We start from the raw sequence: 12,359 nt of genomic DNA on the forward strand, positions 1-12,359 counted from the left end.
AACTACATCTCTGCACAATGATGAAGCCTCTCCAAACCAGCTCGAGCTTCCCCTTTCAAATACTCGAAAAAATTGTGTCTTTGCATGTTCATTATGAGCAAGGTAGTATCCATATGCAAATGTCCAATTCAAGACCCTCCTACATTCCATTATCCAATCGTAAAATCAACCACATAAATACTTTGGTCCGTTTAAGAAAAATGTTGTAACAAAAGTCTCACTGAAAGTGTCATTACTAATATTCCTAAATTAGCATGATTGCAAGATTTTACCAATAACAGTCTTTAGTTAAATCACACTTTCTGTTCAACAATTCCACAAGATTTAACATGAAAAATATAATTTTAAAACCCTGATTGGTCTAGTTTGTTTAAATTTAATCAATAATTTCCCATTTATATTCTATTATGCATCATCCTGGTTCACCTTGAATAACCATGTATTTCGCACGGCCAAGAAAGTCTGGTTGGGGCAAGAGTCCCGGGCTCATCGAAATTTTTATTCCAACGATTTCTTCAGTCTTTACTATAATTAGAGTGAAGAAGCAGGGCGATCAATTCGACTTGGCTTAGAGAACAATAGAAACTCGTTCAATATGGTCTCTTTTATGCTTGTGAATATTTTTTTTTGTTTTGCTACTATTTATGCTTGTGAATATATTCTTCACTATAACTGGACATCACAATAAACAACGCTAAATCAGTATGATTATCATCACTTTGATTCCTCAAAATTTAACTGAGATGAATACACCTTAAACATGAAATCCAAACAGAATCTCAAGTCCTAAGCAAAATTATTTTTGGATAAACCAGACACATTGCAAAAACAGAAACAAAGTTGAGATGGAGGAGTATAAACAGTATGGGATCCGAACGGTCATAGACTTATAGAGCAATATCGATGGAAATTAATCGCAAAGCTTAAATACTCAATCGTCCTCATTTATCATGAACACAGACCCAAAGCTTTTAAACAAAAAACCCTAATTCAAAAATTTTAATAAAGCAATACAACTCAAACGTCAAAACACAGAAACCACCGGTTGAAGAAGAAGCTCTGACTAATCGGAGATTAGGGCTAAAGTGAGAGTCTTGGGGCTTTCATATACAAAACCATACAATTTTATAGCATTAAAAGATCCAATATTAACTTCATGGTAACAAAATTTGGTATAGTTAATTATAAATAAAATTTAATTTTAACCAATTAAAGGATATTAATGACCTTTTAGTAAGGGACAAAAAAATAATTAACCACGCTGAGATTGAATGAGAGGTCTTTGAAGCTAAAATTCACTTCGCTTTTAATATATACTATGATGATTAGTCACCTAAATTGAATAAAAGAACTTATAGCGAAAAATTTACTTCGCATATAGTATATATGATATGATTTTAATGTTTTTTTATATTAAATTCCAATTTTAATAAACTTTTAAAATTTAAATGCTTTTTGATTAAATTCCGATTTATATAATTTTTTTATTGATTTAAGATTTTTAATATTTTTTAAAATTTAAATATTTTTTTATTAAATTCCGATTTTAATAATTTTTTTATTAATTTACGATTTTTAATAATAAATTTTATTAAGTTTCGATTTTTAATAAAATTTTTTATTAAATTTTATTTTAGAAAAATAGAAGGAGGGATAAAGGGTAATTAACCACTCTAAAATTGAATGAGAGAGCTTTAACTCAAAATTTTATTTTGCTTATAATATATATGATATGAGAAGTTGGAATTATAAATAAATAAATAAATATATCACATGTAAAAATATCAGGAATTGAAAAATTTTGATAATAAATTTGGAATTTCGGAAACAAAATAAATAAGCAAATAATAAAGAAAATGTGCGATATATACTTAGGACTATTCAATATTTGCTAACAAGGAAAGTCTACTAACACTGTACTATTTCTTTTAATACATTACTACCTCTAGAAGAGATTGTGTGTCAGAATTATTAATTTTTTAAGCAAACGAGGAGATACTATTCTATTTTTTTATTTTTTTAATATAGCTTAATATGCCTCAATCTTGTTAATATTGCCGATATTGTACTACAGCACCGAATATATCTTGTTTCATCTAAACGTTTAGGTTAAACAATATCTTAGACGGGTTATTCAAATTACAAAAATCTAAAGAACGATTTCTACTTTCCATTGCGATTCTGCAACCTCTCACTAACTATCTCCCATATCTGGTAAATTCTCTCTTTAATTTCCTTATTTTATCGATTTCGAAATTCACATCTGCACAGGGTTCCATTTTTTTGATTCTGTCTTCTTCCTTTTCAGTGAATCTCGACCTCATGTCAATTATTAGGCTTCCCGAAAGATTTTTTGCCGCAGGCCAACAACCCATTGGAGAGAGAGTTAACACTTACCAGAAATCAAAAGTTGTTCTGACGATTCTTAATGCGCTTGATGCTGACGAAGTTCAGAGATTACGGGATTCCCAATTGGGAAAACTGCTTGCGACAATAGAGCAACTGTCGTTCTCCGGTAGCTTTGGATTCTATATGTTAGCTAGGCTATTGCGAGTGAAGAAGAAGCACGAGTTGTGGTTCTTGTTCGCTGGTCGACCGATCAGATTTTCACTACGGGAGTTCGCCTTAGTTACTGGTCTCGAATGTGGGGAGGTCACTCATAAAAAGAAGAAAAAAAATGTTAAGTTGAAGACGGAGATTATGGATCTGAGATTGAGAGAGATTCTTGAAGACAGAGATCTCGATGAGTTAAGTTGGAAAAATGTTAATTTGAAAGTTAATAATCAACAAATGTTTATACCATCTAACAAATGTTTTAACATATCAAAATAATATATAGATGGATAATATATAGCTGGTTATCTTTGAATCCAAAAGCTGCACTCACTCTAAATTATTTTTGAATTTGGAATTAGGTTTCTTAATTGTGTGTTAGATTGCTAATATATTTTACAGATGATTACAATTCATTTACTATACCATATAAATGTTTTGATATATTTCTAATATTCCACTTAACATGTTAACTATATTATTACACATATAAATTTAAATTAATACTCGATAAGCCAATTATAGCAACTGAAATTAAGCACACTAACATATTATATAGCTTTATAATATGTGAAGTAATTGTATAATTTCTATGTTAACGTATATCAGATAAAAGCAGCGCGCTAAAGAATTATTTACACTGCTAATGTTTCATGTATCTCTATAACGTATATGTTAACGGGGTCTGATATAATCAGTTATCAAACCAAATATACAAGTGTCAAAGAATGCAACAATCCTTTTTTTTTAAGAATGCAGAAACTTATCATGCTAACAAAGTATGTAGTTTGATAAAAAAATATGTAATTGTATAACTTATATGTTAAGTAGATGCATACACATGAATATAATTATTTAGACTGATAACATTTAACATAACTGTATAATGTATATGTTAATGAGTTAATATAATCAATAATCGAATCAAATATAGCAACTCAGAGGTGTTAAAGAATACAAAAATCATTTTTGTTTCAAGAATACATAAATTTACCATGCTAACAAAGTATGTAGTTTGATAAGAAGTTATGTAATTGTATAACTTATATGTTAAATAAAGAAGATTGATGAGAGAGAAATTCCAGAGCTGTTATATTTTGTAGTTCTCAAATGCCTACAAGCAGACCTACACTATCTATAGGAACCTATAGAGGTCGATATTATCTTTTCTTCCGTCATTTAAATTAAATCAAAAATACAATTAGCAAAATAGAAAAAGTTAGCTTGAGGGTTTTTTTCGTAATCTGCCACAATTTGGAATTCAAAATTTTCACCTGAAACACTGTTTTTCCTTATTGGCAAATTTTGACCGGGTCTTAGTCTATATAGCAAATTGTCTCCAAATAATAAGGCTCAGAGAGTTCTATCAAAGTGTGTATAAACTTGAACCTAAATTGTTGGTGTAGCTTCGATGAGGAAAAAGGTGCCAGGACAGCTTTTGCTACCCGATATGGTTGAGAAAAATATTTAATACACATTGCCCAATGATTCATCAAGAGTAAGAGCTGTAGAATTGAAGACAGAATTAGCTCGTTTAGATATTGATGAACTGATGGGGGTACACGGTTTTCTATTTGGATGATACTATCACAGCTCGGTTTATTAGAATGTCTGGTTATAGAACTCGGTCTGGTTGATGTTGGTGTCAAAAAGTGGATTGCAAATGACTTTGATGGCAGAGTTGGCAAGCTAGAATTCAAGCTCTAACTGGTTGTCAAAGCTTACTAGCTTGTTCTCGAGTCTTTACATGTGCGAATTGTGATAAATACTTGTTTACCTTATTATATTTCTGACAAGATTCTCGTGGATGTTCCTTATTTAGAACCTGAGATAATTTGACAAATTTTTATGCGAAAATATGTTAAGATTTCACATCAGAATTTTAGAAATGATATAATTAAGTAGTATATAAAAGATATGAATCAATTTACTCAATACTAACTCTTGTTGAGTTAAAAACCTATAAAAATTAACATTGTATCAGAGTCGAGGTTATTTATCATGAGTCAAAAGTGTTTGGAATAGGGTTTATTACTGTTCCTAGAGTAAGACGGTAGGAATCAGTTTGACATGGAGTGTAGATACATTATCTCAAGTGAGTGTGTTAAGATTCCACATTCATAACTTAGTATCACTAGACACTAGATATTACTTAGATCTATTATTATAAATCTTTAATGTTGGATTCTAACAAAATGCTTTCTCTGAAGACCTTATATTCAGTGCTGACCCAAGCCCATGAAAGGTCCTAGTCTATTTCTAAAAAATGTGCCTTATTTCTTAAGAGTAAAAAAAAAAATCTAATAAAAAATTAAGCCAAAAAAATTTTGGGCCCTAGTCCATTGTCTACTTGACCTATGCCATGGGACAAACCTACTTATATTATATTTATGCGGAAATTCTTTAATATGGGAGACTCTAAGTTATAGACTTATAGACTATGCAACATTGTAACTTCAACAAAAAAATTTTCCTGAACACATATTAGGTTATTAGAGTCGGATTATATTGGTTAAGTCAATACCTCTAGTTAATATGTAAACCGAGATTGAGAACACTCATAGTATATAAGCTGAGTGTCATTGTAAACAGATTCAACAGATGAATAATAGAATTTTTCTCTCACTTTCTTCATATTCTTCGTGAGATTCATGAACACTAACAGTCCAAAACAAGCCTCCCCTTGGTTGGGCAAGTATCATCAATTTTGGTTACACTGATGACAAGCTTATGAGCTTCTATAGCGTCCTTCATGTAAACTTAGTTTTGAGCTTTAGTACGGTACGTAGTGCATATATAAGACGTAAATACGTTGATGTTATTTCTTTATTTTTTTCCTTTTTTTTATCTTATAATTGGCAGTCCTAATTTGATACGAGCTTGCGCGTGTGAAACGCTTTGCTTACAACACAATAAAAGGAAAGGATTGATAAAAACATTAATCTTAGACAGGAAATGATAACAATATTCTAATTTGTCTCGTTTTCAAATTTATCTTTTGGTATATATATATGGTTTTTGGTTCAGACCGATAACAAAACTTACAAGCAATTAAGTTATGAAATATAGATATTATTCAAACGGGAAACTTATCTATTTTATTAGACATTAATTAAATACTGTATCTCAATTATATTTAAATATATCATTTATTTACAGCGTTATTAGTAGGATAAGAAAAAAAAGGAAGAGTCAACAAAAACACGAGACAAATCAAAGAGGTATTAACCATTACACTAAAAAAAATGAAAATCAATATGAAAACTGAATATACAAAAAAAAATTAGAAAAAGGAAATTTGAAGTGGATAAGGTTCCTTCCCTTGTAATCTTGTATGATTGTAATTTGTATCTTTCACATATATGGAAAGCGGGAAGAAAGGACCTAAATAAAGCATCAGTCGGTTTATATCTAAATTGGTTAAAGAAATATGAAAATTTTCCAATCCCTAATAGTAAAAGGATAGCTCAAACGATATCTCGGGCTCTATATAAACATCTTAGTGCCTCTCAACATCTCACCAATTAATCAAACTCTTCATAAATCTCTTCCAAACACGTTTGCTTTGCTTCGCTTAACTCTCTCGTTGATCAGAAACAAAAACAACCAAAACATCGATCAATCATGGCTTTGATCAAGAACAAATCCTTCTTCACTTGTTTGATGATTCTTGTGGCACTCCTCGGAGTTGTCGTGGGAGGAACCGTTCACAAAGTCGGTGACTCGAAAGGATGGACCATGATGGGCGTGGACTACGAAGCTTGGGCCTCTTCAAGAACTTTCCAAGTCGGAGACTCTTTGGTCTTCGAATACAACAACGAGTACCACGACGTTACTCAAGTCACTCCCCTTGATTTCGAGCTCTGTGAACCGTCTTACCCGCTAGCCAAATACCAAACCGGTTCTGACATGGTCAAACTAACCAAACCGGGAGTCCATAACTTTATATGCGGAGTTCCTGGTCACTGCGACGCAGGTCAAAAGCTTCAAATCCACGTCTTACCAGCCTCGTTGGGTCCCGTTGCAGCTCCTGTTCCTAGACCGGTCCGATCACCAAGCTCAATCTCGTCTCCTTCAGCCTCATTGGGTCCCGTTGCAGCTCCGGTTCCTAGACCGGTCCAATCACCAAGTTCCTCTTCGTCTCCTTCGCCGGCCAACGCTCCACAGTATCAACATCAGATTGCTCCATCTCCTCTTCAAAGCGGTGCCACGAAGTTAGCTTCTTGGATCGGCTTCAGCTTGTTGGCTTTGTTCTTAGCTTTCTAATTCGTCTTTAGTTATTGAGATCTTGCTTCTTCTTTTTTCATCCTTTTGTTAGCGGGTGACAATGTTTATTGTTGAACAATGAACACCGGATGTTTTCTTGCGTTACTCTATAAATTAGGTTTTGCTTCTTTACAATTCTGTCTGGTTGGCTTATACGTTAATGCGATCAGTTTTTTATATTATTGCAAACAGACGTAAACAGAATGGATTAGTGATAGTATAAACGTATTGATCTATATATATATAAAGAAAAGAAGACTAAACAAGCATTCTCATATCACACAAAGAAGGAACATAACAGATATATAAAAAATTAGTGTAAAGCTTTACTAGTGACAGAATCTTTAAATTCAATCTTTTTGGTTTCATCATCTTTAGTACATGAAGCATATTTCTGTTTATTGAAGAATCTTTTTTTGTAGTTATGTAATAATTTTGTATTTTCGCTTTGAAATCAATGAATGATGAGTAGCCAAATTGTTTTTTTTTTAAGAACAATTTGATATATAATATACGATATATAATGCTAATGTATGATGTGAATTTATATTACCATAATTTGTAGCGAGGTAGAGACAATTACAAAAGCATTTAAAGAAAGTGATTTCATTGTCCGAAAAAAAAGTTAAAAAGCCAAGGAGGATGAAACTATGAGCAATAAGTAGTAGCTGAGCTAGTGATCATGAGCAAACCATTGCGATAAGAGTCTGCCACAACCTTTACGATATCGTCTTGCAACTTACAAGCAGTGTGTCCCGGAGAAGGCGGTCGATGCGTTGACAGGTCATGGTATGAGTTGTAGAATAAGAAAAGAAGTTTGTTGGTTATTGATATTGTTTTTAATATTTGCAAGATAAATGTTATTATGTGTAGTTTTATTAGAATATTTGAACTTAGTTGTATTCCACATTAACTAATTTCATATTCATAGAATTACATAAACTCCATTTATTTTCCACCGATTTCAGGGTTTCAATTAATGTTAGTATGTAGTTAATTGATGAACTCGACTTTGCAACACAAACGAATATATGAGGCAAATCAGAGAAAATAAATACACATTTAACCATCTTTTTGTTTTTGATCGAAATTAAATATTGTACTATAAAAAAACTATTTATTACCATCGATTTGAAGGATTCAATCCTAGCAAGTAACGAAAGTTTATTAAAAAAAATGAATTAAACTTTGCAGACGAAGCAAATCAGATAAGTAGAGCAATAAAGGAAAAATCTGATGAAAACTAAACATATAATTTACGAACTATTCAAAAGATATTATATATATATATATATAATATAAGCGAAGTAAAATTTTAGTTTTAAACTTTCTCATTCAATCTCAGGGTGGCTAATTACCTTTTACTTATTATTATTAAAAATTAGTTAATATTATAATATAATTGATGGTTCAAATTAAGTTTAAAAATGGTTTATATTAAAAAAATAAGTCGCCTAATGTCTACCAAAAATCCAACCGATTTTTGATAACCGATTATAGTTACTAATTGGTCGTGTAGGTTAATATTGTGTTAACACACGAAAAACTTAATTGGGGCTACAGCCCAATGACATGCGGCCGCCGTTATAATAATAATAAAAAAAAACTAAAACCCTAGATCGTATATCAAGCTAATTGCCTTTCTAGATCATTCATATTTTTTTTATTAAGTTTGACATTCTTGACATGATAATTCACGTCGTAGGTTTAACCTAGCATTATCTTTTAAATTGGTTATTTGCGAGATGATTAACTTTATGATGATTAACATACCAACTTTTTGTTTTTCTCATTGGATTAAGTTTCCTTTTCATCTAATTCTTATCTTTTACCTTCTAAATTCGATTTTTGTGGTGATGGCTCTGGTTCGCCGTAAATGGGTTTTGGTCATCATTCGTTTCCAGTTATACAATCCCATCAATCCTTTGTTATACTTTCAGTTCATTAGCTATGAGATGGATCTATAGAATAGCTATTCTACAAATTTGATTTTGATGTATTCTGTTTTAAATTGTTAACCATGTTCCTTGGTGGGTATGAGTATTTGAATTGATTTAAAAAAGCTGTAAAGCTTGCGACTTTCGATCAACAATTGCCTCGATATGTTCATTTTTTCTTGGAGATTTTGAGTCATTTTTCCTAATCTTTCAAGATTCTTTTGAGCTATATGAAGCAGATACACTGCTATTTAAGCCATATGTTTCTTAAATGTTACACAACTTGGGGCTTCAAATATATTCATTCATATCTCTTAATTAAGGTTTGTTTCCGTTGGTCAATATTAAGTATTTATGTGTCTCATGTTGTGAATCAACATAAGATTAGCCATACTTAATATGGTTTGTAGATTTTTGGCTTTATGTGTATTCGTTTATATATGTACTGATCGAATTTTGTTTTACTTTTTTGAAGGAGAAGGTTTTCAAGTTTTGACTTTCCATCTCCATTTGCTGTTGATGACGTTGATTCAGGGAATCCATGTGAGATTCTTTACTTTGGAGATAATGAATTATTGTGAAACCTCAAATTCTTCCCATGTTGATCTCTTTTTCGTATGGCGGAGATTTGACCTCTGTATAAATCTGTAACTGGTTCTTTAGACAAGTATTTCCTCATCACGAATCTGGTATTCACGTCTTCGAGTCTCTTTGCTATCTTTGTTTTTAGATTATCCTAAATCTGGTTGTCGAAGATCTAAATCTGATCAACTGATTTCATTCTTTTTTTTTTTTTTTTTGGTAAAATGTTAAGATGACTGATTTCATTCTTTGTTTCCTCTTTGACCGTTTCTTTTACCCAGTATAGGTTCTCTCTTCTATTGTTTTATTTATTTGTTTGGTTCCTTTGGTTACCTTTGATTGAAGCATCTTTGTATTTTGTATCCTTTTTTTAAGAATCCAGGTTTGACTTGATCGGTACCCCAATCCTATCACGTCCCTGTGCTTCTTTTGTCATAGATACAACCCCCAGATTTAGTTTTTCTGGCTTCCCATGAGGTTTGTTCGATTAATCCTCTTTATTTATCATGGGTTTACTTTTATCGTTTTCTGTTCATTCTGAGATATTGGAGTGGTGTATGCATTGTTTCTTTTCGTTCGAGGTTTCGGTTTCTTATGTGTAACACGTATCTGGTCTTAATTATGAGTTTTACTTTTGTTTTCTTTTTTTTTTTTTTGGTGTTTTTCCTGTGGTTTTTTAGCTTAGACTTTATATTCTATGTCATCTTCCTTTCTCATAACGCTCTTCATCTTTTGTGGCCTCTGTTTTTTTTTTTGCTTTCATGGATCTTTGGTTTTGTTTAATGGGCTGTTTGTAGATTTTAGATGTTACATTGTTGAATCGTTCTCATTATTTTGTGTAGGTGAATTTGCTGCTTCTTGTAGTCATCCGGTAGTTGCATATTCTCTGTTTTATTGAGGCACCCTTATTTGTTATGTTTACAAATTGAAAAATTTTCTTTATATAGTGTGTAATTTTAACTAGGTTTTGTATTTCTTCGTGAGTTTTATTCGATGTATAAATTATTTACAAAAATTTCTTGTCTGTAATCTTTTTGTTATCAGATTTTAATTTGGCGTTTTTCTTTTGTTTGGTTTTGGGAACCCTTAGAATGATACAAAACTATAAACATGTGTTTCTATAAAGTAAGAGGAGCTGTTTCACGGAGCGTCTTCTATCTTTTAGTTAGATGAATAAAGAAAAGGTTTCTGAATTTTCATAAGGACAAAATGGATGTGGAACTTACTTCTCATTATGCCCTAGCAAAAGATAAACGGCTAGACTACGCTGAGGAATTGTGAAACAAATTGTTCATGGAAAATTCAGAAGGAACTCCAAAAAAGTTCTTCAACAAAATGTTCTCAATATACTACAAGAGAGAGAGATGCATCACAAACTTATCGAGGTAAAGTAAAAAGGTTTTTTTTTTGCTTAGTATTTTCATCCAAGAGAGATTCTTTCAGACAAGCCGATGGAGGAGTTTGGAGTGAAACCGAACATTGCGATTGTGTCTATGGTTGACAAAGTGTTTTTACATTTCAAAGCATATTGATGTATGATCAAAGAAATTTCAAAGATATTGAATTTGACAATATTAAAGTGGTGCTAAACCTTGCTTGAAATGTTTGATAAAAAGTACTGAAGGTACAATAAATAGTTGTTAAAGTAATGAAGATGTTTTGTCGGCGAAAAATGTGTGAGTGTCTGAGTGATATAAAAAATGAGAAAGAGAGACTCTTTAAGCCTTCAAGGACATGTAAATGATCTCTATTCTATCACCGTTAGTTCATATCTTTCGTGTTTCTGATTACTGTTTGATATGGTTGACAAGAAAGTTCAAGCCTTCAGGTACATCTGAAAGAAATTGTTTACTTACGCCCCAATAAATTGGGTTTTGCATGTGGTTGCAAGAAAGACAAAAATTGATAAGAAAGAGAGACAAAAGCTATAAAAGAGATTGATTACCTATGCTATAATACCACATGTGAAAATGGAAATGGCCCTCAGAACATATCGATGTATGATTAAAGATATTTTAGAGATATTGAATTTGACAATAGAAAACCAGTTCTACACCCTGTTTCAAATGTTTTAGGAAAAGCACAAAATATACAAGGGAATAGTTGATTGATAAGAAGAATGAGAATGCAAGATGGCAAAAATGATTGAAAGAAAACTAAGAGAGCAAAAGAGAGGAGGAGAAATTGCAGAAGACAAGACTAAACCTATCTATTGTGGAATTAAGTTTTTTGAAAAAGAAGTATAAGAAGAACATGTTGGAGATTCTCGAGAAAGAATGAAGGGAGATATAAATTAGGTGTCTAGAGAGAGAGAGAGAAAGGGAGAGAGAAAGAGATTTAAGTCTTCAAAGATATGTAATTAATCGATATTCTATCACTATGACGTCGTCTCTTCCGTGTTTCTAATTTCTGTTTTGGTCAAGAATGTTAAAACCTTCAGGTATATGTAAGTTTATGTAAGAACTGACCTGAACGAAAGACAAAAGCTACCAAGGGCTTGTTTACATATGCTGTGATACCATGGTTTCGTATCACGCTTGTGAGTGACAAAAACTAAGAAAGAAACTGTTTACCTACACTCTAATACCATTGTTTCGCACCCGTGCTTGCAAAAACGATAACAATTGACAAGAAAGAGAGGCAAAAGGTACCAAAAAGATTGTTTATCTATGCTCTAATACCATAAGAGAAGATGTTAGTGGCCCTCAAAACATAATGATGTATGCTAAAACAAAATATGAGATATGGATTTAAGAATATTAAGCTGGTACAAACCCTGTTTGAAATGCTGGCAGAAAAGTGACGTTTTCTCCTACTTGTACTTTTTTATAAGATTATGATATGATGGTTTCTCTTACTTGTATAAGGGAGAAATAGAGAGAGACAAAGAGATAGAGGAATTTAGAGAAAGGGAGTGAGAGGGAGAAAGAGAGAGAGAAAGATAAAGAGAGATAAAGAGAGAGAGAGAAAGAGAGTTATTGATCGACATTCTATCACTGTAATTTCATCTTTTCGTGTTTT

At 31.8% G+C, this 12,359-nt stretch overlaps 1 protein-coding gene across 1 annotated transcript; it reads left to right on the forward strand.

Annotated features, from left to right (window-relative positions):
* The first annotated feature begins 6,177 nt into the window (after positions 1-6,177).
* On the forward strand, positions 6,178-6,819 carry LOC18027120 (mavicyanin). The gene is made up of 2 exons (XM_024148479.1): positions 6,178-6,620; positions 6,684-6,819. Exons 1-2 carry the CDS (start codon positions 6,178-6,180, stop codon positions 6,817-6,819), a joined length of 579 nt encoding a protein of 192 aa, XP_024004247.1.
* Positions 6,820-12,359: the final 5,540 nt, after the last annotated feature.

Source organism: Eutrema salsugineum, unplaced genomic scaffold (assembly GCF_000478725.1).
Source record: "Eutrema salsugineum unplaced genomic scaffold, Eutsalg1_0 scaffold_10, whole genome shotgun sequence".
Taxonomy (NCBI): domain Eukaryota; kingdom Viridiplantae; phylum Streptophyta; class Magnoliopsida; order Brassicales; family Brassicaceae; genus Eutrema; species Eutrema salsugineum.

What these genes read in the sequence shown, in the direction of transcription:
- LOC18027120 (XM_024148479.1), top strand. Translation starts at nt 6,178, where the DNA reads ATGGCTTTGATCAAGAACAAATCCTTCTTCACTTGTTTGATGATTCTT. An exon ending in CGATCACCAAGCTCAATCTC is followed by an intron (nt 6,621 to 6,683) that starts GTCTCCTTCAGC and finishes CCAATCACCAAG; the next exon opens with TTCCTCTTCGTCTCCTTCGC.